General features: G+C 38.4%; 2 protein-coding genes across 3 annotated transcripts in view; one reads left to right on the top strand and one right to left on the bottom strand.

Moving 5' to 3' along the window:
- The window catches only part of cdh11 (cadherin 11, type 2, OB-cadherin (osteoblast)), a 99559-nt gene that overhangs the window by 25209 nt on the left and 46672 nt on the right, over positions 1-27678 (top strand). The window contains exon 2 of one of the 2 annotated variants that reach the window (XM_086258849.1): positions 17602-17659. The exons of the other annotated variant lie outside the window; for it this stretch is intronic. The gene's annotated coding sequence lies outside the window, so the exon portion shown is untranslated. The remainder of the gene's footprint in view (positions 1-17601; positions 17660-27678) is intronic. 2 annotated transcript variants of the gene reach the window in all.
- Positions 23069-23938, bottom strand: LOC147315877 (uncharacterized). Its single transcript, XM_086258848.1, has one exon. It carries the CDS (start codon positions 23902-23904, stop codon positions 23209-23211), a length of 696 nt encoding a protein of 231 aa, XP_086114974.1. The 5' UTR covers positions 23905-23938; the 3' UTR covers positions 23069-23208.

The raw sequence follows: 27678 nt of genomic DNA on the forward strand, positions 1-27678 counted from the left end.
CCACAATCAACTCCTCAGCAATTCTTAGGTGGAGTAAAACAAGTTGATCAAAACCCGAAGACCTGTTGGAGGTTCATCAAATTAAACACATTCAATTAATTAAAGCTATTTCTTTTAATAATGCCTATAATGTGCAAATTAATTTCATTGAGGATGAAAACATTTTCCTCTTTTGTCATACATCAAGTATCCAAAGTTTATCAATTAGTTTGCAGGGAGAAATGTGTAGATAACATGAATTGCATTAATGATTTTCTAGGGCAGATTATATGTGCAGTTTATATAATGTTAAGATTCAAAAATTGAGAAAGGGTACAAGAGGTGATCGAAAAATAACCACACTGGTCCGGCCGGGTGAAGTCAAACGAAGATTTTAATTCACATGTGGGAAGATCACTGAGCACAGCAATTGATCTTCGACTTACTAAAGCACAAACAATTATTTTATAACATCAGGGTTTGTTTACTGACGCCCCTTCATGCGTCACAGATACATTTTATACATAGATCAGATCAACATCATCATGACTTTTCACCTAGAAAATCATCTTCTATTTTCATGGCTAGCCCTTCCTGTCTACCTTTCAGTTCTTGTCTTGTTCCTCTTTCTTGCCGAGACACCAAGAAACGGTTCCTCTTTTACCAAGACAATTTTGCAGTTACAGCCAAACATAACTAACCTCTTCCTCTAAATAAATCTAATTTAAAGTGTGTGTGTGTGTGTGTGTGTTGACCTCACATGCTCTTTGTGTCACCTCTTCACCTACTGTCTGTGTCTCGTCCTCAAATGCTCTTTCTCAATTCACCTGTTGCACTTCTGACCTTTTACCAGACCAGAAGCTCACTAAGACTATGTGTATGTCTTCTACTAAATAAATGTTTTAACCAAGAACCTCTACTAAAACCTTAATACAAGAATATGAACATATAAAAGATAATAAAATAAACTGATATAAGTGTTTTGTAAGCATGTATTGCAATTCCTCCTATGTTCTAGTTTTCCCTCAGCATGTATCACCTGAACAGTCACGTCAGTGAAGCTTACGACCTTTAAAGAACCTGAACATCAACTCAAATAAGCACAGATATGCAATATGTATAAAATAATTATAACTGCCCCTGAAATACAAAGTTAACATCATCATAAACATCTTAAGGCCATCTTAAAGCTATCTGTTATATTGTTAAAGCAATGCTCATACTGCAGATTATATTATGCTGGTAAAATACTTTTTGTTTATCCCCACAATCCCCCTTTCGACCTCTGACACCCCAGAGGTCGATACATAGGTTGTTGTTCACTCCTCAGTCCACTCTGCTACCTCCAGATCCATCATCGGCATCATGGACATAGGGGCCACCGCCCCAGGGTCCACTGCCTTTACAATCACTTTCTCTACCAACCTTCGGGCACAAGGAATGAGACAACAACCACAAGTCACCAAAATACCCACCAATACAGATAGAGACAACATAATTGACAGAACAAGCCCCTTCCACTTTCCCCTTTTTTTTTTTTTTATTTAAACCACCCCTTTTCAAACTCTCAATTTGTTACCACTCCTTTTTGTAGGCGCGGCGATCTCCTCCTAGGCTGCTCTTCTTTCTTCGGCCTTCCAGGTAGACTACTGGTCGGCCCGTTGCACAGGTGAAGAGGTTTATTCTGCCTCTGTTTCTTGACACCTGCGTTCTTTGAAGACGAATTTTCCTCCACCAAGCTCTCGTGTGCGGGTGCACACTGCGACCAATGGTACCAGGTGTCGCCTTTCCCTTTCAGCTGGACTGCTGTAGCCGTCCGGGCGGTCACCTCATACGGACCAGTCCAGCGGGGCTCCTTCCACTTTATTGCGTGCTCATTGAGTTACTCCTATCAAAACTATTTAACAAGTTCAATTTACACATACTCATTAATTTGTCACGCTTATTAGTGGCTCATGGTTGCTTAAAGCCTATGTCTGACTTGACCACAGAGTTAGAGCATCATTCAATCCTCTCAGGATGACCACTCCACTTACTCTGCATCCAGTCAGCTCATGAATTAACAACCCTTGCAGACTGTAACCCTTTTATTTTTTGTTTATGCCTTCAAATCCACCTTAAATCTTCTTTACCTAAACGTTGGTTTTAAACACAAACAATTCTTATATTCTATTTTGAAACGCTGTCACCATTCATATATTTACAATGTTGTTATTTACTAAGCCAGCATTTTAACTGCAGACATTTATCCACATTTGCAAACAATAGTTATAGAGCTGAATGACACACAAAACCGAAAGCATAGTCCTCTCATGCGCTCTGCATCAGCTGCCTCATTTGCATGCACACACACTCTTCATCTAAGAATAGCAGCAGGCAGTCAGTGCATTGCTGACTCGACCCACAGAGATCTTTTTTATTACAGAGACGTCTTATATTTACAACTGCACAGATTTTAAACCTTTTAACACCTATCGAATTTCGACAAATTTAACATAACCGTTTTTTGCGATCAATTAACCAGTATCAAGACTTTAACTGTTTCTGGCCTCATTTCTAAAATCCCTAACTCAATTTAAAAGCGTCAACCAACCCAAACTTTTTTGAAGTTTTAGGTTAAAGTTACACGCCCGAAGTCCACTTCTGCTGGCCAAAAAAGCGCAGATACCGTTGCAAACGGTAAGGAGACTCTAACTCCTAGCTTAATTCCGGGATGCCCTGTACCCCACAGCTAAACCACACTGAACTAACCCTCTTCGCCGAGAGGTCAATGTCGCGCGTCCACGACAAGGAGGGAGCGTAACCTCCGGGCTCTGCGCTTCCTAGCAGACTCGAACTGCCGTTCTAGAATAATTTATAATACTTTGAAACAACAATCAACACCCGAAACAAGTGTATAACTGAAGCAGGTGCAACCTAGTGGTCAAATGGAGACTCCAACTCACAAAATGACCGCTCAGGTCCACTCTTATGACCAAATTTGGACTCTAACCAACACAATAACCAATTCCCTACCAAACTACTTGAGACTCTAACTCAATTTCTTTGGGACTTCAACCCAATATTTAAACTTTTTCCTGGCAGACTCAAACTGCTTTAGCAGACTTTACTGCTTTCATTTCTTCTTAGCAGAACTCTAACTGCTTCAACTCATGAAATTTTCATCAAAATCAAAACAGACATCCACCAGTAATTTCAGTGAGTAGACTTAAATTTTATCATGTCCAATTTGGCACACTTTGGAAATAATTCAACAGGTAGTGCCTTACCTTTTGGATAAGCCGGCTTATGCCCACTCACTTCGGCCACTGGAATTCATGTCTGCCCGTCTGACCACCTCGGACCACCGCTCACACCTCCACTTTTTTCCCTTACTCAACCACCGGACGAAGCCCCCAGATGTTAAGATTCAAAAATTGAGAAAGGGTACAAGAGGTGATCGAAAAATAACCACACTGGTCCGGCCGGGTGAAGTCAAACGAAGATTTTAATTCACATGTGGGAAGATCACTGAGCACAGCAATTGATCTTCGACTTACTAAAGCACAAACAATTATTTTATAACATCAGGGTTTGTTTACTGACGCCCCTTCATGCGTCACAGATACATTTTATACATAGATCAGATCAACATCATCATGACTTTTCACCTAGAAAATCATCTTCTATTTTCATGGCTAGCCCTTCCTGTCTACCTTTCAGTTCTTGTCTTGTTCCTCTTTCTTGCCGAGACACCAAGAAACGGTTCCTCTTTTACCAAGACAATTTTGCAGTTACAGCCAAACATAACTAACCTCTTCCTCTAAATAAATCTAATTTAAAGTGTGTGTGTGTGTGTGTGTGTTGACCTCACATGCTCTTTGTGTCACCTCTTCACCTACTGTCTGTGTCTCGTCCTCAAATGCTCTTTCTCAATTCACCTGTTGCACTTCTGACCTTTTACCAGACCAGAAGCTCACTAAGACTATGTGTATGTCTTCTACTAAATAAATGTTTTAACCAAGAACCTCTACTAAAACCTTAATACAAGAATATGAACATATAAAAGATAATAAAATAAACTGATATAAGTGTTTTGTAAGCATGTATTGCAATTCCTCCTATGTTCTAGTTTTCCCTCAGCATGTATCACCTGAACAGTCACGTCAGTGAAGCTTACGACCTTTAAAGAACCTGAACATCAACTCAAATAAGCACAGATATGCAATATGTATAAAATAATTATAACTGCCCCTGAAATACAAAGTTAACATCATCATAAACATCTTAAGGCCATCTTAAAGCTATCTGTTATATTGTTAAAGCAATGCTCATACTGCAGATTATATTATGCTGGTAAAATACTTTTTGTTTATCCCCACAATAATAATTGGAGAATAGAATACAAAGGTGTGAGATCGAAGTCACATATTCCCCCGGCATTAGCATTATGTTCTCATGTTCTGATACTTTACCTTGAAATCAATTTCATGTTCAGTTACAGTGTGTGTCCTCTAACAGAGGTCATAACCTCTACCTGCTGACTGCATCTCTTTTCCTAAATTAAAAGACTGCATCATATTACATGCAGATCCCCAACACACATACACAAATTGAAAACTAAGTGCACACACCGCATCGTATTACCTGTATAAGGACAGCGCAAAGAAACTCAATAGGCTTTTAACAATCATTCAGCCTGGACAGGAGGGCTTACTATAGGTATACCAACTAGATCTGATAGCACATACAGAATGAGAGAGGCAAGAGAGATGAATCACAACTGACTTCATGGTTCAGCCTTCTGACAGGAGCTTATAGAGAATGGGGATGGGAAAGGGAAAAGAAAAAGGGTGGCCGATGAAGGAAAAATGACTAAAAATGTATCAATATGCTAAAAAAAGAGAGATACCTGAGAAGCAATGTTGTGTTGGGGTGTAGATCTACTCAGTGCATACTCAAAAAGCCAATAAAAGTAACAGCAAACAGCCTGACGAAGTAGATTTGTTTCCAGATTTACTGCACTGGAACACAGTAAACTGTCCTGTTTTAGGCTTTGATGCCTGCAGTGTGGGCAGACTAGCCAGCTTTTCTCACAGCCTCTCTAGTATCTCTCAGTGCATCCTCGCCTACAATGGGTGAACATGATTTCTGTGTTCATCATTGTGTTTTTGAATTTGTCTGATTCTAATATGCTGATTTCTGTCTTTGAGGAACTGGCTAGTCGTGTTATAGCTCTCACTGCAACTTCCAAGTTGCTTCAGTGGCACAGACATCATTATAGGAAAAGATCTGGAGGAGCAATGAAAATACTGGCATTTGCTTCCAGCACTATATTCGACAGCAGTTTGAGAACATGCCAAATTCAATTTAGTTAGGAGTTTACTGCCTGCCTCAGGTTAGAAGAAAGAGCGGGAGACAGAGGAGAAGTATTGCCAGAGATGTAGAGAAAAGCAGGTAAAGTAAAGAGAAGATTGAAAGTAATCAGGAGAGATAAATGAACATCTATAAACGCCGTCCAAGTCAGCTGTGCTGCAGTGAGCAGCTGAATTATAGAACAAACATCTATGCATCTAATGGTCCTTTCTCATTTCTACTACTTCTCTAGATTAGGACCAAACATAACTCAAAAATAGTGCGGGTGTGTGTATGTGTCTCTTTGAATGTATATTAGTGTCTACGTGTAGCGTTAGATATCAGTTCCACTTTACATCAGCTCGTTTTCATGTGTATGAGACAAGAGGAGATTAAAAATAGGGGGTAGGGGTGGATGGTGGTGAATAGTATAAACTGTGTGTGTGCACACTGTGTTGAAGCATAGTATAATATGAAGTGTAAATATGTATGTTTAGGACATCGAGCTCAACGTTCAGCATGATTGATGACATAAGAATAAAGTTTTTGTTTATATGATAGAAACTGACAGGAAACAATAAAAGCTCTGATGCCACCACGATACCCTGTAAACATTCAAGATAACACAATTTGTCACAGTGCAGCTCATGACTTTCCAGTTTCACCTTTCTCAGAATATTATGGTCGGGATAGTTCAATTATACGTTTTGTTGCACATTTAAAATTGGCACACACCCAGTTATACACCTACATCTGCAACCTCTGTTTCTTTACATGCTAGACTATTACACTTTTTACAGATGCCTGCAAAATGAAAATTACCAATGAAAACAGGATTATGCAAGCAGGCCATCTGGTTCTGCTTGACATTATGATCAGCAGCTATTTTGAGAAATGACTGACAAAGTTTTCCCTTTCAACACACAGGGTGCGACGAGTAAGAGAGAGAAAAAAAACAGATGTCATAAAAATACTTATACGTATCTTTGGTGGTAAATTAAACATGACTAAAATGACCTTAAGAAAGGAATAAACAAACGAAAACAGCACTGCTGCAAAATGAGTGAGGACTTATTTATGGCATCAAAATGACAAAAGATACAAAAGGCACAAATTCCTTCTTGCATTGATAAGCATTAATGCTGCTCATGGTTGCTCAGCTTAGCTTTCCATTACTCGGGCACGGGGTGGATATTTTTGCTGATTTATCAATGCCACAGGCTTTCAGCGGATCTTAAAATAAATGGCTAAGACGCTGTGAGCCTGGAAAATCACCAGATGTACACTAACTTTCATATCAAGCTACTTATTAAGTCTGCATGTTTTCCATGGTCTCAGCTTAGAACAGAAATCCATAAAACGTTTTGCAGCAGCTCTTTTTTCCCCTTTTGCTCCCTTGCTCTCCTTTTCTCTTCTCTCCCCAGATGCCTTTTAGAGTTGTCATTGGAGAGTGACCTGTATTATCTATCTCTGACTCTCTCTCCCCAGCTCTGTCTCTTTCTCAGTCTGAATGGAGATTTAGATAAGAGAGTCTGAGCTGCAAGAGAGTGGTCGCTGCATACCAAGAGACAGACCAAAAGAACAAGAGAGAAGCCAGAGTGGAGAGCCAGTGAGAGCCAGATTTACTGAGCCATTTGCACCTTGTTTCAAACTCATCCTGTGGCTAGAAAGCTTCATGCTTCCGCATCTTGCCTTAGTGGGGAAATGTCATTGTTGTTTGTGTGTCTGTTGGCAAGCCTATACGAAAACTACCAAGCTGAATTTCATAAAATTTGGGTAAAAGGTGAAGCATGGGCAAAGGAATAACCTACATAATCAGATCAAAATCTAAAGCTTCAAAAATTGCAAACAGGGGATTTGCATCGGAGGAGGATGCAATCTCCCATCGCTCTCAAAGTACTGTTTGACTATCATCTGCAGATCACATTCCTTGTCATGAGTTAGATGCACCTTTATCTTTCATTTGCATGCATGGAAAAATTTTGCAAACAACAGCAGAATATATGATCAGAGTGATTGTGTATTCAGCTGCATGTACAAAGTTTCAGCCACTTTGCAATGTGTGGAAGTTTCTCCACATCGTAAGAGGAGTAGGTGTGAATAGGTATAAAAAATTAAGACAAATCTGTGGCACATACACATCAGGGTCACGGTAGCAATCTCAAATTTCCACATCTTCTTTGCACCTATATCTGTCACAATGCGTGCGTGTGTTTAGTAGGGGCACACTTCTTAAACAGTCTGATTCTGCATATCACACACACACACAAAGACGCACACACGGGCCACAATTTAAAATGTCCCCCAGGTGATCGATGGGTAGTGATGGAAATGTCATCTGGTGCTAATACATTTATCATCGCTCATCCAGGCTCATGAATTTCTCCTTTTGGTATTCAATCATTTTTGCTCTTTTACCATGAGACTTTTTGAATGCAGTGATTCACGGGGCTGTCTGCGGTTTTCTCTGAGGAGGCAGAATGCGTGTGCAGGCATCCAGCACTCTGACTGGACTCATTAATTAGTGGGCAGGACAATGATAGCCTGTGTTTACATGAACCCATGTGATGGAGCGGTAAATAAAAAGCTGGGTTAGGGCTGAGTATATCAGACCAGCAATCACCATAAAGAAAACAAATACCTACATGATCAAGTTAATTATGTATTTGCACACTACACAATTTCTGTGAGAAGCATTTTATCGAACAAAAAACACAGTGATTGAATAACATATTACGTTCAAGTGTTTGCTACTTTTGCTTACTTTAAAAGTTAGTGAGGCATAAATACTTCCTTGGGTTTGAAACTGATGGAAAAGCTGACAGGCTTTTGTTGCTGTTCTGGGAGCAGAGCAATGTTCTTACTCTTCAGGGCACTGTATTGGCCACCGGAATATTTGGCGCATGACCCACAGAATCTCACATATTCTTATTTATGTTATTTACTAGTTGATTAAGTCAAAATATACCGAATGTTACACCTATAACCACCAAAGTAGGCTGACTACTAAACTATGCAGCCTTTCTTGGATGCACTTATGAGTGGCTACTGAAGGATTCTTGATGCTTTCCATTTTCAAGGCACACCGTATCTTTGTCCTGTCTTCCTCCACTTACCCCATGGGGTGTGGTGAGGCACATGGTTGCCCCTCCTTGAGCCTGGTTCTGTTAGAGGTTTCTTCCTGTTAAAAGGGAGTTTTTCCTTCCCACTGTTGCCAGATATCTGTGGATGTCATGTTGCCATATGTTTACACGTGTGATGCTGTGTCAGCCGAAGCTATATGATTGCGGTCTTTCATTTTTAAGTCAGATTTGAGGTTGGCTGATCGTTTTATATGCCACAAACAGACTTTAACGAGTAACTACACACTGCCAAGATGGTTTTGTGAGAGATTATCATATATTCATGCGAGTACATATTTGTGTGTGAACTTGTGCCTGAACTGCTATCTAAATGAAAATCATTGACAAGTGAGGCAAGTCATAACTGGGTGTGCACATACATACATAAGTGGTCCAGCCATGCAGAACTGAATATGTAAAAAGCATTTTTCCCCCCCTCCTGGGTTCTTCTCCTCTTCTCTCTTGAGTTCTCTTTATCCACCACCTCTCTCTTCCTTTGCTCTTCATCCCTCCTTCTCAGCCTGTCAGTTAAATGACTGTTGCTCATTTCTCTCTGTCTCTCTAAGTCAGCAAGTCACCTGCAATGTATCTCTCCCTTCACTCATATTGTCACTATTACACATCTTCATTAATTGCTTGTGTAAGTACTCGCTGCATTTAGATTACAGTCTTTGCACATAGATGCAGAGTAAAATTAGAGTGTAACTTTTGAACGTCACTGCATTGGTACCAGTAATGGAACCAATAATGATGTGACCACATGGTTGGTCATTTGTTCCACCTACTGAGTCTGTATCTGTTACTAGAGAGTGTCACTAACACATAAGATGAATCTGAGAAACTTGTGTGTGTGGTTGAAATTAAAAAGCAGGCCAACTTGAAGGTGAGCGTTGTCAGCTCTGTGAGAACTGAGTTGCTGTATAAGAATGATCTGAAAGCCTCACAAGGATACTTTAGTATGCAGGTATTATTATTTTATTAAACTGCCAAAAACGACAGCACAAAATAAACCAAAAAATATGTGAATTAATTACTCACCGACTAATTTTATTAATTTTTACTTTAATCCTTATCAATGTTTTACAGACATCTTACTATAATATAAAAAAAATCTTTGTCTGTGTTTGAGCTTCTTTGTCTGCCAACTTTTCCTACACGATCAAGAGTTGAGAAACCAAACTTGGCACACATGCACATCTTGATCTTGATGATGACAGCATGTTGCCAAGCAAACTGTTAGTAATGGGCTAAAATAACCTTAACCTTTTTATAAAAGCAGCAACACTATAACACCTTATAAAAATAACATATTTATATCATAGATAATAACTTCTCATTTATATCCACAAAACCTCAATTATGCAAACCTCTAGCCATCAAGGTGCCTGGCAACCATCTAGTAACAGACCACAATGACTTGTTTTCTGCCTTCATGCAACTAGAACATGTAATGAAAGCCTTGCATTGTCTTAGTGTTATATTGTTGCTTAGGAATTAGCAATGTGCAAATATTATTTTTTTTAAAAATCACATGATTTCAGATATTTGGTGGCCTAAAAATCCAATATATCGGCAATTTATTTCTCTCCTACACATGAAACAAACAGATTTCCATGATATTATGTTATGTGTAGTTATTTTTTAGGTTTTTCCTAAAGCAATATGGCAAGAAAGGTTAAAGATATTCTTGTTTTAATGCTACAAGTCTTGCATTACCTGTCTACACTCTACCTGACTCTGCTTAGATCAGTTGCTTTTAGTTTTTGTCGTGTTCCAAACATGTTGCCCTCTTGTGTTGATAAAACTATTATTATTAAGCATGTTTCCCTTGTCTCTACCTTTTCTGATTTCCATTTGTTGGCTGTTATAAATGCCAAAACCAACATATCAGCAAATAGCTAGCCAGTAAACCAGTTACACTGACATACTGGTCAGGCTATAGTAATAATATATTCTAGTAGTACAATACAAAATTAGAATACAGAAAAAAACTAGAGGTCTATCATAAACAGCATTACCAAATGAAACTTTGTTCGAACTGCTTGGTGTCCCACTTTCATATATCCTCCACTCCACATTTACACATAATTATCTTTGATTAGTAAAATGAGAGTTATACCTTCCTTATTGTATTTAATCTGTGATATAAATGGAAAGGAGGAAATACTAATCCAATGAAACCTGCAGAAACAACAGATATACACAGAGCAAAAACCATTTAGTCCAAATACGAATGTGCAGTTGCTAATTAAGGCTCTGTACATTAATGAAAATGAAGAAGCATTGAAATGCTGAGTGTGAGGAACACAATGACTTTAAAATAGGTTTTTGTACTTTCTCCCAGGTACAAAATCAAATAGGAGGGCAGAATCAATGTAGCATCTCAGAAGACAATACTGATAGCTCAGGTTTCAGCCAAATTGCCCATCTACAGTATGTTGCCATCAAATTGCCAGTGCTCCATGGACTTGAAATGTAATTACAAAGTCTAGGCAATAAAATCAGCTCACAGGACAAGTGTCCTTGTAGACTTTCCATGTCATGTAACGAACCTGCAGTGTCATTAAGACACAGTGACAATTTGCTTGTGCAGCCTGGTAGAGCAGCACATTTTTACAGACAGGGATGAGCAGTTTGCCCACTTTGGTGGAAAACTAATGCATTTTGTGAACTTGTAATTGTGCATGCAATGTATGGTGTTTGAGGAAAAAGTCATTACAGGTGTTGTACTTGGTCCTAATGGTTTTTCAGAGTATTACCGAAGAAAAGATTTGCTACATACTTTAAGAATGTAAAAAGAAATCAATTAGAGGCTCTGAAGGGAAAAAAAAAATCAATACTCTTGAAACTACACAGTTCTCCATCTTGTCATGACTGTTAAGATCAAACTCTCCTTTTAAAAGCAGACGGTATCAACATGTCTAACAGTGACCTTACACCTGCGCCTGCTGTTCACACCTTCTGCAGATTTAGTGTTAGCACTGAGTTGAGTTTTCCAGTGATTATAGCTTTGTTCAGCAGCTGAATTTTAAATATGCATTTAATTGTATGCACTCTAACATGTACTTGTATTGTGTGATAAATGGAATTTAAAGCTCTGATATTCTGCAGCATGGCATATAAATTAGTACTACAGAGTCAAAAGATTGATTTGCTGTGCATTAGCTCAGTATAACTTCAAGCCAGTGAAAATCTAAATTCTGAACATAGGACACGTTCTTGCTTTTGGACATGGAGAAAATAAAGCCTTTCTGGCTTATCTAACCACAGAGATAATTCAGAGTAGCTGACAAAGAAACAAGTGTTTTCAGAGAAGTGGAAAATGCACGACTGTCTAGAGCAAGTGTTGTAGGAGTAGCACTAAAGTAGGAGCAGGCCGTCTGAGCTCAAAGATAAAAAATAGACCTATAGTTACCAACCAATCCCCTGCAAAATGACTGCCGCCACTTGCACCTGCATCTCCTGTGCGTTTTATTTTAGACTCAGTAATGAGTCAGAGTGGAGGTGTGAGGAAGTGGAGGAGGTAGAGGCGAGCTGGAGGAGGATACCTGCCTGAAGATAAAATTTATTAAAAGGAACTGTGCACCAAAAATAAGTTGAAAGAGTGTATATAAAGAGGGGCAATATAGTTCAAACAAAAGCATGTATTTATTTTACAATAGGATGCCAGATATGGACAGGCATCTAGCCTGTCTGACCCTTTGCTTCAGCAAATGAGCATGCGTGTATGTTTAGGTGTGCGCTGACCACTATATGATAATGCATCATCAACTTTTATGCACTCATACAGTGTCGTGAGTTTATGTGGGCCTGCCTGTGTCCGCATGCACCTGTGAATGCACACTGGTGCATGTATAATACTGACACAGCTGGGATCCACCAGTCCTTGCCAATGTGTGTGGGTATATATGTGTGTGTGAGTGTGTGCGTGTGTGTGCACGGCGACCAGCTGCGTCCACTGTGCTGATCCTCAAAGCCGCTATCACATTCTGCTTGCATCATTTCACTGCAGTCATCCTGACAGCATCAAACTTGTGAACACATGCCGTTACAAGGCCGTGTTCACTCACATTCATGCATATCACTGTCTCACACAAACCCATTTGCTGACATGAGATATGATTATTACATTTCATTGGTGTTTTAAGCTGTTTTAATGAGTGCCAGAGGGGGGGAAGGTTTGTATTTCAGGGCAGTTTGAAATGACAACCCCTTCTCAATACATCCATTACTGTCAAAATGCTTCTTAAACTTTGAGTCAGGAATGTCTTCAGGCTCCTCAGCTGTAGCAGAGTTTCCCCATGTAAAGGTCATCTGTTACACTGCCCTATAAAGCCAGAGAGCAATAGCTATGTGAAGAGTCAGACAGTAAAAAATAGTACCTTCAATGTGTATCTCCTGGCCAGACAAAATATCAAAAATTGTTGGTTGCTTTTATACGACTACATAAAATCGGTCTTTCCTCCACTTTTGTAATACTAAGATTCCAGTTGGCTGCTATCATGGAATAAATCCTAACATCTTGATTTAGAAACCACATGAAACACCAGATTTTAATCTGGGGGAGTATAATGTGTTTGGATAGAGCTCAGCTAGAGGACTATAATCAGAATAATTATTCTGGTTTCACTCCAGCTTGAGGCCTTTTAGCTAATGACAGACACAACACTGATGACTCGATTTTAAGCTGTCTCCATTTGTACATGACACGTGTGTGTGCAAATATTGTTTGTGTCTATTTGAGCAGTTTGACAGGGCTACAGCATTTGCAGACCAGTTTAAAAAAAACACATTAAAATACACTTGTGGTTATTTTCTGCAGTAATGGGGAACTGAGAAATGTCTTTATCCTTAAATAATGTCTCTCCTGCTGACAGCTGCAGTCCCCGCTGTTTCATGTCTATGTTTTTTTTTCTGTTTTAACTAAAGAGAACAGGAATCATACGGCAACATATCACAACCACATTCCAAAAAATGTGTTCGGAGCAAACAAGTAGCTTAGATCCTCATAGAGGCACTGAACGATCCTAACAGGAAGCATGCAGACCATGTAGTTTGCATTAATTAAGATCAAAATACACAATCTGTACATCAAAGAAGATGTTGGAGTGCGGTCGTCATCATATCATCTTTCAAAGTTTTTTTGTTTTTTTTTTTCTTGGGTATTATTTATTGCCGATCCCTTCTTAGATCCTCCTTGTGTTTATCTTCAGAAAAATCACTTTTCAGAAATGAATGCAATTCATCAAAATAAATCAATACAAACTATTATCACATTCTAGAGGTTGTGTGCATGCAGTCAAACATGTACACAGAGTTGCTGGCAGTGGCCTACCAATCAATAGGCCGTTATTCAAGCATTTCACATTTCACACAAGAACCAATTCAAAATGTGACAGTATTGATAGTATTGTCTCAGGGTCCCTAGCAATACCACAACATGGTAAAATCCATTTTCCCTCACATAACGAGCTGTCATTTTACGGTTGGACTGAGCTCAATCGTCTCTGCATATAAAGCAGGCAGATTTAGCTGGAGAATGATAACAATAGCACAATTGCCATTGGTATAAATTTCCACCGTGACATCACACAATAGTGATTAGTGCAAAGCTTCAGAAAGCATGCCTCATTTTAAAGGTACCCCTGGTGTTATTAACAATGTAGTCCATTGTTGCTTATAAGTACATGTGCAGTGTCAGCACATGTTGCTCATAATACTCTGACAAAAATCCATTTTTCTTTAACAAGGTGAAAGGAGCCGGTTCTGTGCATACAAAGCAGGTCGATCAGCTACATGATTCTAATGATATCACTATAATGATTTATGCAGAAGGAATATTACCAACACTGAATAATGATGATTTGTTATGTTCTGCCGATGATGGTGTTTGTGGCATGTCAGTTATGCTGTGATGCTGAGGATGTTGATGGTGCTGTAACTTTTGATAGTGCCGCTGCTGTCACTTTCACGTAATGCAAACAAGAAAATCCGATGTTTAGCGACAAATGATTGACATATGAGCAGTGGTGTTATGTTATTAAAGTATTTTCGAATTTTGAAGTGTTTGAGCGACTTATTCAACAGCCTTGAACAAACAAGAATAAAATTTGCCCCCAAACAGAATTTTCCATTAAGTAATTATTGTGATCGAACCACATTAAGCACACCATTGTGCATTACTGGTCCCCAAAGGATAAAGTGATATCCTTTATGGTTATACGGGTCATTGTGTAAGCTCAAACCACCGGTACCTTTCAAGGCACCAACATTTTATCCGTGTGTCTAATTTACAAAACAAATGTTAAGCTGAAAACATCATTAAACAGGTGCACTACATTTCTTCTACACATTTTCTTCCTAAGCTACATGTACTGATCTTTTGTTCCTGTGAAAAAAATATGAAGGAGCAGTTAATTATTGCAGTGTCTCGGTCCTTAGAGCTGTGTGATCTCTCACTGCACATTTATTAAGATGTGGATAAAAGAATTGTGGCACTGAAGATAAAGGCAGTTTTGGCCTTTTGATATTTAGCTATTACGTTATAAAATATCTCCCTCGCAGTATTTTTCTTCATCTCTTAACCCATGTGCCATCACACCCACATAATTACTAGATGGAAAGGAACAAATTTAATGTTGCTGGACTGCTTTCTACTGGCTTTCACCCTTATTCACCCATGAAGGCAGAAATCACTCATTTTCATTTTCAGCAACACTCTGCTTCACACTCATGCTGGGGAATTGCACTGTACAGCCACTCAGCACCAGCACAGGCCCGGAGCAGCTCCACTGGGACCGACCAGGGTTAAGTAGTTTGCTCAAGGGCTTCTCAGTGCTGGTTACTGACAGAGGCAAGAGCACCTCCCATTCAATTCCCTGCTCGGATAACATTTCGGGTGATGTGGGAATGCAATGGATGCATAAAGGCATTTCCTTAAAACCATTCATTACCAGTTCTGATCTTCAACCTTGCTACCTTTTGGCCCAAAACTCAAAGAGACATCGCATATTGTGACTTGCTGCCCTACACTCACGTCATGACTTTTTGTTTGTCATACAAATATTAGAGCAGCTGTGGCTCAGCAGGTAGAGCAGGTCATCTATTGATTAGGAGGTTGTTTTCATCCTGAGCTCCTCTTGTCTGCATGTCAAAGTATCCTTGGGCAGAAGTTGCCCCTGATGCTTCCATTGGAGTGTGTCTGCATTAAAACATAACATAAAAGAAATAAAGGATAGAAAAAAGCGGGGGCGGAACAGTAGCGGGTTGTTAGAACTGTTGCTTTACAGCAAGAAGGTTCTGGGTTTGAATCCACTGGCCGGCTGAGGCTCGTGGGTTCTCTCTCAGCCTGTGTGGGGATTTTGCATGCCATGCATGTTAGATCAATTGGTGATTTTAAATTAGGCGTGAATGTGAGCGTGAATTGTTGTCTGTTTCTCTGTGTTAGCTATATAGATTAATTGCCAAGCTGTCCAGGGTGTGCCCCACCTCCTGTCCAGTGACAGCTGGGATAGGGTCACGCCCAACTATGAACATGAATTGGATACGTGGAAGAGGACTGATGCACAAATGGATGGAAGCTACAATGATGATGTTTTCACATCATTATAGCGGCATTATAGTAATCAATATGTCAAACACTTATCGGTTAATGTTCTGAGGAGGGAAACTGTTAGAGAAACAGGCCCATAATAAAGGGGCTTAGTTGCCTGTAGCAACAAGACTGAGCAACAGCCAGGCTAAACGAGCTTATGGCTAAACAACTAAGACTTATAAGTACATATATAATAAAGTCATTACTAGTTTGGGGGTTTTTTTCAGTTAGTGCATCATAGCAATTTTTGTTTTGTCCAGCCCATGGGCTTGGAGACCTCTATTCTGGTTATACAGTAACAAAGACACGCCCCTATCTCAATGTGTTTTCATCCCAGGGTGTCAAATATTGCTGCCGTGTAAGAAGCTGCGAGAGTCACAAAGATTCGGTGTCGGTGCTTTGGATCCAGCAATACTGAATGCAGGGAGCTAACAGTGTTGTTTGAAAGAGCAACAAATTCTGCATAAAAGGGCAGGACAGTTGGCAGTGGCATAAATCACTAGTTTGTCACATTTAGAAGCTTAGTGCTTTGCATTGTGTTTGTCGTTGTTTTCACTTGCTGTGGTCTGGTTTAAATGAACCGTCTTTACAAAATGATCCATGTAGCTGGAAAAATTACCTGAAAGCAGTGCATTTAAATGTCACAGGTCTTGAACAAAAACCCATATGTAACAAACTGGGAATGGGACCAGGCTCACCATTTGCCGCAGGGGATGTTTAATGGCACAACAGCAAAGGACACCTCACAAGCTTCCATGTTTTGTTTTGGAGGGTTTTTTGGGGGGTGGGGGTTTCTGTTGTTTTTGTTTTTTTTACAGTATTTGATGACCTTAAAGTGAGATTGGGCTGTCCAACCATTTTTCGGGGGGTCCCCCCCCCCCTTTTATCCCCCTTGGCATATAAACTGCAATAATTCACGAACACAACTGTAAAACCTGAACTGAGTGATCTTGGTTACTCGTTTGTAATGTTAGGCAAGTGCAGTGTGTCTGCTCTGTGCTCATACATCACACTTTATGGTCAAAGTTTTAGGAATACTAACCCTAATGCATAAACCAGCTGCAGGCTGGTGCACTGTACATACAGGCAATGGTTTAGAACAGAAGTGGCTAAGTCAGCAACTGAATTGCATGTTTAATTTACGCTTACTCGTTCCATCCATGTGTAGCCACAAGTTGCAGTATATTTCAGGATATATTAAGGGCAACAGCAATAAACTCTCAGCATGTAAAGATTAGGAGAAGTTTGTTTGTGGAGCGCTTAAATTAATAACGACTATTTTGGGTTATGCTTCATCAAAAGGCACATTTTAAATGTACAAGTTCAACTTCTTACTTCTGTATTTCTTCTCTGCCTTTTTTCTCATCAGTATTCTGATGTGCATCCTCTTTTTCTTTCTCCTGAGCTATACGTTGATGCACAATGTGATGAAATATGCAGCACAGCTAATGAAAACATATCTAATTACATCATGGCAATATAATATGTAATGTCTTTCAGCTCCTTTCTCTCCGGTAAATGGCGGGTCTTACATCTTAATAATGTAAATTTTCTCTCTCTCTTCTTTGGCAGATCTCTGTCACTTAACGGGAAACAAAGCCTTTGTATTCAACACAGTGATGAGCTAAAGGTGCGTCCTGACATTTATTTCTCTATTGTGTACGTCTGTGTGTTTGTGTGTTAAAACAAAAGGCCTGTAGAGTGCCATTAAGACATCAGCCCCACTAGCCTGTTTAGCATTACATTTAACTGGCGCTCTTCCATTAATTTTCCACCCTTCCCATCTTCTTTTCTTTCTTTCATTTAGACATTTTGCAGTTTTGCCTCCATCTCTCTCAGTAATGATCCCCATCCTTCATGATTAGTAGAAAATTATTCAAAAATGTTTAGCTTGTATTTGCCTTCAGCAGCTTGTTAAGGAGAACTTGTAAAAATTCATATTTAATGTGATCTCATGCCTGAAAATGTAGCTTACAATGCATTTGCCCTTTGGGCACATGTTCTGAAAGTCACTGTATCGCACACCTCACATCTTCCATACTAAGCATTTTTCTATTTGCCTGGAAAAAGTTGAATAGATTAAAGGCAGATCTAATCGATCGTGAATGTGCTTATCTGTGGCTAGCAGGCTGACAAGCCGATTCCAGAATGGCACAGTCTAATCATTCAATTGCAGGCTGCAGACGGGAAAAAGAGAAATATGCAGAAGGACCCAAAAACAATAAAAACAAATGCTTGAATTATTTGATGAAGCCTAAAAGAACTGAGATGCCATGGATGATGAAGGGCAAGCAATTTGAGAAGCCTGATGGCTTAAAAACATTTACATATTCAGGGTAAAAAAGGCCTATTTGGGTTTTTTTTAAAGGAAAACGATAAATTTCAAAAGTTAAATTTGATAAACCAATTGTTCTGTTATTACTGGACCACAGGGTCTGTATGGGTTTTAAAACTGGACATAAATTTTTTCCTTCATCTCAATCTGCTTAAATTTGCTTTGTGGCTTCCAATGAACGGTGTCTCCAGTCACAACTATTGATTATGCTCGTAACTCATTATGAGCCTTGGTTTCAAAAGGTTTTAGCTATGCTGTGCGCTGATTGGATGTTTAACCTTTTGACCTCTAAAATCAGCATCTGAGCACACTTTCTATAATAGAAGACACATATCCAGATGACCTCTTCTGTCACTATGACAATTTATTGACAGGGTTCTCACAATGTGTGCCTCAGTATTATAAAATAAAAAAAAACCTGAAATTGCACTAAAACGTGTATCTGAAAGATTCTCAGGTCACACGCAGGTCTCTTTTACTCGCTCGCTCTCTCTCTCTCTTAGCCTATTCCTTCTAAAAGAAAAAAACTAATTTATTCTGTTTTTATGTGGCTATATGTCCACGCATGTGGCTGCCCTGGGCTATTTTTTTCAGTTGCTTTTTTTTTTTCTCATTCCATACCAGTTTCACACAGAGAGAAAGCAGGACATTAGGACTAGCATTCATTTTCCCTCTTCACTCGTTTTGCTTTTTTATGATACGGGGAGATAGTTTCTAAATTACACTCTATTTCAGCTTACCGCCAGTGCAGCCACAGAGCTTTGCCTCATCCAAAGGCTTGAGGCTTGGGAGAATTAATCTTGTCAGGCAGCAGAGCTGCAAACTTCTGCTGCACAATCGTCAGCACAACTGTTTTAGGTTCAATGAGACACGTTGTAGTTTCAAGTATTAGTTGGGATTTCTCATGAGAGTCTAAGCTGTTGATGTATACTTTGGCTTTGTTTACACGAAGCGCATTCTTTGACTCAAATGCATATTTTTCAAGCAGAAACTAACAAACTATAATGCTTACAACAGCATCATTGCAGATGAGGTCCAGTGACAGTGTAACAATCCCAAAATGAAATATTGAAGTGGGAATTCCTTCAAAACAATAGCGTAATTGATTGATTGATTGAATCTTTATTTTGAACATGTTGAAAAAGTATAAAAAAAAAATAGAATTAAAAGAGACAAATGAACAAAGCAAACAAAAGGAAAACGAGCAACGTGCAACCACAACTCCAAATAACGTCCATGTTCAAAAAGGAGCAGGAAGAAGCATAAGCTTATTTAATCCCACCCCTTTTCCACTATCTAGTATCAATAGACTACAGAAATACCTCCTTGTAATTACATTATATGTTATGTGTAATTTTTTTTTTTTTTTTTTTTTAAATATATACACATATATGTTTCTATCTATCCATACCTACGTATATACACACATACGCACATATACACATTTTCAATAACCCCATTAACACCTGAAGGATACACAACCTACAATTTTATATATATATATATATATATATATATACACACACATACATACACATATACATACACATATATATATATATATATATATATACACATATACACACATACACATATATATATATACATACATACATACATACATATACACATACATATATACCCATACCAACAAACCCGTGCATGCGCACACACATGAAAATATTAGACAAGAACACCCTATCAAATCTCTACCTTTTCCCTGTACCCTGTAAAAACCATATCCTTAAACCGCTTTTTAAACTGCGCCATGCTTGGACATTGCTTCATATCTTTACTTAGTCTGTTCCACAGCTTCACTCCACACACAGAGATGCAAAAACTTTTTAATGTTGTACGGATACGAGGATGTTTTAAATTTAATTCCCCCCTCAAATTGTATCCCCGTTCCCTTTTAGAAAACATTTTTAGAATATTGTCAGGAAGCAGGTTATTTATTGCTTTATATATAATTTGTGCTGTGAGAAAATGAACCAGATCTGTGAATTTTAGAATTTTTGATTTTAAGAATAGTGGATTTGTATGATCTCTGTAACCAGTTTTATGGATTATCCTTATGGCCCTTTTTTGTAATATAAAGATTGATGATAGCGAACATTTGTAAGTATTGCCCCAAACCTCTGCACAGTAATTCAAATACGGTGCAATCAGGGAACAATAGAGAATGTGGAGTGATTTGTGGTCCAGAATGTGTTTTACTTTACTCAAGATTGAGACACTTCTTGAAATTTTGTTATGTATATGATTTATATGAGACTTCCAGTTTAATTTATCATCTATAATCACACCAAGAAACTTATGTTCAAGTACTCTTTCAATTTCCACACCATCTACATGAATCTGCACTTGTGCATTTCTAAGGGAATTCCCAAATAAGATAATTTTAGTTTTACTTAGATTTAGCGATAGTTTGTTCCTGTTAAACCATTTTTTAATTTTGCACATTTCTGAAGTAATTGTATCCAGCAGCTCCTTTAGATTCCCCCCAGAACAAAAAATATTTGTGTCATCTGCAAATAATACTAATTTTAATATATCAGATGCCTTACAAATATCATTTATATAAATAATAAATAATTTTGGACCCAGTACAGAGCCTTGTGGAACACCACAAGCAATGTCCAAGCATGATGAGGAATGGACACCCAGCTTCACAAATTGTTTCCGGTCACTTAAATAATTTTTCACCCATTGCAGTACAACCCCCCTAATCCCATACCGTTCCAGTTTATTAATTAATATGTCATGATTGATTGTGTCGAATGCTTTCTTGAGATCCAGAAATACTCCAGCTGCATACTGTTTCTGATCTATAGCATTCGTAATCTCCTCAATTGATTCGATTAATGCCAGAGATGTTGATCTTTTTGATCTGAATCCATATTGACTGTCAGAGAGTAATTTATATTTATCTAAGAATTTGTGTAATCGTTTATTAAACAGGTTTTCTAGGATTTTGGAGAATTGTGGTAGTAAAGAAACAGGCCTGTAATTTGTGAAGTGGCGTCTATCCACGGTTTTATACAGCGGCACAACTTTAGCTATTTTCATTTTGTTTGGCACTTTTCCCGTCTGAAATGATAAGTTGCAAATATATGTTAGAGGTCCTACAATTCCTTCAATGACCTTCTTGACGATTTTCATGTCAATATCATTACAATCAGTGGATGTTTTATATTTACACATGTGTACAATGTCAATTATTTCTTTTTCCTCCACTGATGTGAGGAACATTGAGTTAGGGTTCCTATCAATCAGGTTTTCACTACATTCTACTGATGGCAGTGACTCAGGAATTTGTTCTGCCAGTTTTGGTCCAATATTTACAAAATAATGATTAAAGCTGTTGACCTTATCAGCAGTGTTTTCCATAATATTGCCATTATCGATAAAGTATTGTGGATAACTTTGTTGTCCAGAATTATTTTTAATGATACCGTTTAAAACATCCCATATTCCTTTCATATTATGTTTATTGTTGTTCAATATTTTACTATAATACTCCTTTCTACATACACGTATAATATTGGTCAACTTATTTTTGTATTTTTTATATTTATTTTCAGCTTCTTTTGTTCTTTGTTTTAGGTATTCCCTATAGAGTGTATTTTTCTTTTTACATGCATTTTGTAAACCCTTAGTGAGCCATGGTCTATCTGAATATTTGTGCTTTCTGTTGTATTTTATTGTTGGACAGTTTTTATCGTACAACTCCATGAATATTCTTAAAAATATGCCATATGCAATATCAATATCAGCTTCTTTGTACACCTTGTCCCAGTCCTGATTTAATAGATCGTTCTTAAATGCAGTCATAGTTTCTTCTGTCCTTACACGTCTGTATCTCAGTTGTTCTTCATGCTGATTTTTCTTATAATTAGTGTCATAAACTGCAAAAACTGGTAGGTGATCACTGATGTCATTAATTAATATTCCGCTCACAATGTTGTTTTCCATATTGTTAGTGAAAATATTGTCAAGTAAGGTGGCACAATGTGGTGTAATTCTGCTAGGCCTGGTTATTTTAGGATGTAAACTCAAACTGTACATAGTGTTTAGGAATTCGTCGGTCATTTTATGCTTTTTTGGATTCAACAGGTCAATATTAAAATCACCACAGATAAACATAACTTTTTGATTTGTTTTAGAGAATATTTCCTCTATGAAGTCATTAAATACTTGAATACTAGAGCCAGGTGTTCTATATATACAGCTAATTATTACATTTTTTTCTTTTTCCTTATAAATTTCAATTGTTATACATTCTAGTAAATTATCAATTACAGTTGTCATACTTTCTACCACCTTGTAGTTTAGGTTTTTATCCACATACACAGCTACTCCCCCTCCACTCTTGTTCCTTCTATTTACAAAATTCACTTCATATCCCTCCAGTCCAAAGTCCATTCCTTTCTCCGCATTGATCCATGTTTCAGAAATGGCAATAATTCCAAATGGATTTGTCAACTCATTTAGATATTCCTTTATATTGTTGAAGTTGGCATACAGACTTCTGCTATTAAAATGGATTATTGATAATTTATTTTCCGTGTTGATGGTGTGCTTAAACTGTTCATCAGTGAAGTAGCAGCAGTTACAGCTGATGTTGTAGAAGAAATTATTTTCCGGGTCTATATCCTTTTCTAAGTCTAGAACATTATGGTCTGTGTATCGAAATGTTCTCAGTTCCAGATTATCATAAAGAGAATTCCAATGAGTCATGTTGATATTGTTGCCGGATGCAGATGAAGTTCTTTTGGACTGTGCCATGTGTTGTGTTGTGTGTCACGTCACATGTGTATTCATACCTCCAGAGTAAGTTGACCTCAGTATTTGTCCAGCTCTTCCATATTTCTGATGACCAACACTTTGGCTTGTTCCGGTGTTCCATTGAGTTTAATGAATACTTTGCAGTTGGTGGTCCATGTATTTTGAATTTTTCCCTGTTTCTTCAAGTAACGTGCTTTCCTGGCAATGTCCGCATTTCTTTTTATCAGATGTTCGTTCATGAAGACATCGGATCCTTTCAGTTTCCTTCCTTGTTTTAACAGTGCTGTTTTCTGTTTTCTGTTTGCAAATCTCACAATGATGGCTGGTTTGTTACTGTCATTTTTTCGGGGTAGAGGGTGGCAAGCCTCAATGTTGTTATAATCCACTTCCACACCTTCGGACCGTAGAAAGGTAACCACTTGATGCTCCGTGGAGTTGACATCTTCCTCTCCTGGCCCTCCTACATTGTCAGTGGCGACCGCCCGGGCGTATGACCGGGGTTTGATGCGAAGCCCCGTGATGATAACATCGTTCATCCGGGTGTACTGCTCCAAATCCGCCACTCTGTTCTCCAGGTACGCCAGCCGCCGATCCTTCTCGGCGTTCTGGATGCGGAGAGCCTTAACTTCCTCGACCAGGTCCAGGATGGCTTTCTGCTGCAGTTTGACAGTAGAAATCTCCTCTGTCATAAACTCCAGCGACTTCTTAATATCGTCTCCTTCCTCGGCTGACAGAACTTTTTTCGGGCCCATGCTGAGAGACGCTCTCGTAGCTTTGCCGTGACGACCGGCTAGCAAAACATCTACATCGCAATGTATTGATAATGTTTTCTGATCAAGTAATGATCTGATTTGCTGTTTACAATACACAAAGTGCACCAGTGGGCTCATGATTGCACTTCTCAGCATTTTTGCTATACGAGTTGTGCATTTGGGTATAATAGACATTTGATCTGGATGATCTTAAAAGCCATGAGCTCATGATCATTCAAAGAGAATTATGTCACCCAACAAATACAAGGATCTACCACCCAAAAACAACCAGAAGCTGCACATCTGACATCTGATTAATTCAATTATTATTATGTATTATTTCCCTTTTTCCTCAAAAGAGCTCAAATGTGTGATTGAAGGAAAGTCTTAACATATTGCTTTTAAAAGAAGCCATACAAGTTAGACAAACTGTGCTCTTAACAGAGAAAAATATAAATGTTAACACAGTGAGCATAGAGTCAGCGGTAGGTGTAACCCAGTACTGATAAGCCATTCCCGGGAGTGTAAAGTAGAGCTGCAAAATGCTGTTAAAACTCATTAACTATCAGGCTCATATATCTTTAAAATGTGACACTGATGGGGGTCTGGGAGGACAGATAAGAAGCAGGAATTCGGGACAAGGAGATTTCTTTCCACGGATTTACACAAACACACACACGCAGAGTTTTAATGTCCTCTACCAGTATTGATTATCCAGCTGTCTGACTGATTGAGAACCAGATATAGAAAATCACACATCAATAAAATACTAAACCTGAAGAGTTTAAAGGCACACCCCTATTCCAGCCTGCAGAAAAACACAAACAGCTAGCGTGCAAATAAATTATTCCCGAGATCTACTGAGCTGCAACAGTGACAGTTTGAGATGTGAGTAAGTAGTGAGTAAACACCTGAAATCTACTTTTGACTGGTACTAAGAACTAAAAGTTCAAAATCAAATATCCTTATCCAAGCTGCTCCATATTGCACACTAAAATAGCAAAATACTGAAGGTTTGAGTTGAGTAATGGTAGAGGATTTGCTTGGTTTGAGTTTTATGGAAACTGTTGGTGAGTGTTCTGAATAACACCATCAGCTTAACTGCTGAAAACAAGCTTGATGAAGATGTATCAGAAGTCCTGGAGACAGACTTTCTCAGCTTTAGAACAGAGTGAGAGGGCTTTTTATCCCCTTTAGATGACACTCTAAGTGACAAATGATGAAACGAGTGTGTGAATTGATTTATTCAGCAAATGGCATAATTGCTCATTTCAATTTATGACATTTTTTTCCCAGTGACACAGCAGACTTGTTATGTGATTTCTGCAGTTTCAGCCACTAAGCATTTTCAGCTATAAATGTTCCTTAAAATATGAATCCTGCTTGTCTATAATCTTGTGAAATAATAAAGGCTGCTGAGACACAAAAACAGAAAGAGCTTTGTTGGTCAAATAATGCGTGCCTACTAATTCTTACTGAGGAGCAGTGGGGTGTTCCTCTTTGTTGCAGTGTGATTTTGTGAGAAAAATCAGACAACTGATGATTGCTTATAAAATAGTGACACAGGTGATGATGCAATCATCAAAGCTTTGGGAACACTGCATCAGGTAACAATGTTTAATTTTGAAGCTTAAGGGATCTAATATCAGGAGAAAATGGCATTTCGGAAGAGAGGGAAATTGCTTTTAGGTGCTCAAAGGATGCAAGAAATGGAGTTATCCTTCAATATGAGATTACAGGCTCGGCTTGATCAACCAAGCCTTCCATCACAAAGCCACCTGCACTGGATTGTCGCGAGAACGAGCGAAAAAAAACAATACCTTATGACCCAAATGTCGTGTTTTTTTGTTTTTTTTATTGCTTTTAAAACATAGATCGCCCATTACGTGTGGCTCAAATGGGATGGGCAGACGGACAGAGGCATAGTTTTATGATTTAGATTTTAAATGACAGATAGATAGATTTTTCCTGATCCCTTAAATACAGACCTTAGATGGCTTTTCATTTTAATTCCATTCTACTCCGCTTTGGCATTTATCTGTTTTATTGTGTCCTGAATTTGTATTCACTGCTCTGTTACAACTGTTTCAACTTGCACAGCTCTTCATTGAGCTGTTCAGCTCTGCATTTCATTGCTCAGTTTCTTTCTCTTGTTCTGTCACTACATTTCACTGCACACCATGCAGAGATCGAATGTAAATATCCTATAAGCATCAACACACATCTCAAAACACAACTGAGCAAAAAAAGAAAAAAAAAAGAAAGAAAAGAAAAAAAAGAGTGAGAAGAAACAGAAAGAATGAGCAGATAAATGTGTGCAAAACCGTGCATCATAAACCCATAAATCCCGGATGGAATCGGAGAGATGGAGGGGAAGAGAGAAGGATGAGAGAGAGAAAGACAGGGATCCAGGGAAATGAGGAATTCAACAACAGAAGAATATGGAAGACTGGAAGAAGAGATGCAAATATGGATGACTGTTAACAGAGACAGAGCTGAGAACTACAAGCAGAGAATGAGATTGAGGCAAAGTGAAAATCAGGAGGGAGCAAAGAAAATGTCAGGAGGCAGAGATACAGAAATACAGAGAGATAGAGAGGGGAAAAAAAAAACAAATGTAAGCCCCCGAGGATTAACTCTCTCATTTCTCTTTGGGGAAGAATGGAAAAAAAGAGGATTTCCACCTTCTATCCTCTCAGGCTCCCTTTGATATCTCTCTCTTTCTGTCTCATATTCTAATATCTTTAGTCTCTATTCATCATGCTGGAACACTCGTTGAGCTTGCCAAAGCACTAGCACACATGGCTAACCTAGCTGGACACAAATCCCTCTCAGTTGCTCTCTTTCTTCCTCTTTTTTTTTTCCTCCCTACTGCTTGGCAATTTCACTTGATCTTTTCATTTCTCTCTCTTACCATTATGCATTATTTGTTTCCTCATAATGCTACTTGATTCTCGTGGACTTGAAGCCGGTATTAGTTCTTTTCACCTGCCTCTTTGTTCTCCATTTGCGACTGTTTGGCAGCTGTGTAACTGTTGCACGGGGCCAATAACACACAACAGCACTCATTGCTGTGGTCGCTTTAACGAGCATTGTTAATAAGATAAATTAGCTTCCTGCTGATCCGTTAATGGCGGCTTCGGTAGTCCTCTGCAGTGTACCGATTCACAGCTTCAGCTGTATACATATAAAATTAAGGTTGAGTTATAATGCAGTACCACTAAAAACACACATTCAAAAAATGATAAAGTTTTACCAGTCGAACTCATTGATTGTGTTATTCATGATAAATGATTATCCAAACTACAAAAAAACAGATTGTCCTTACTTGTGAAATATTTTTAAGCCCGATACCAGTATTTGTTTCTTTCAACATACAAAACATAAACGTTTTTCCCTAAAATTATTATGTGCATTAATTTATTTACTTAGTTATGATCTGACCAGCTCTGCTCGGATCAGCCAATGGCTGTGTTTGTGTCATTCCAAGCATGTATCAACATCAAAGACTGCCCTCTAGTCGACGAAATAAACTCACTGCATGGTTGAATGGTGTTTCTCCTGTCTTCTTCTTTTATTTATTTTTTAATTTGATTTATTACCCGTTATAAATACCAATCTAAAGAGGTCATCAAATAGCTAATTTTGGATGATAAATTGATCAAGCTTTACTGACGATTGCTTACTGAAAAATTCAAAAGAAATATACAGAAACTATGAAATTATGCATTATAGCTACTCAAAGTAATATTGCAGAGTAGTTATTGCAAAGAC

The sequence above is a fragment of the Aulonocara sp. 'chitande type north' Nkhata Bay genome, linkage group LG13 (genome assembly GCF_057382095.1).
Source record: "Aulonocara sp. 'chitande type north' Nkhata Bay isolate Kocher_YH1m ecotype deep benthic linkage group LG13, A_spYH_male_GT1.1, whole genome shotgun sequence".
In the NCBI taxonomy this organism is placed as follows: domain Eukaryota; kingdom Metazoa; phylum Chordata; class Actinopteri; order Cichliformes; family Cichlidae; genus Aulonocara; species Aulonocara sp. 'chitande type north' Nkhata Bay.

Coding starts and splice junctions, on each gene's coding strand:
- LOC147315877 (XM_086258848.1), bottom strand. CDS start 23,904: ATGGGCCCGAAAAAAGTTCTGTCAGCCGAGGAAGGAGACGATATTAAG.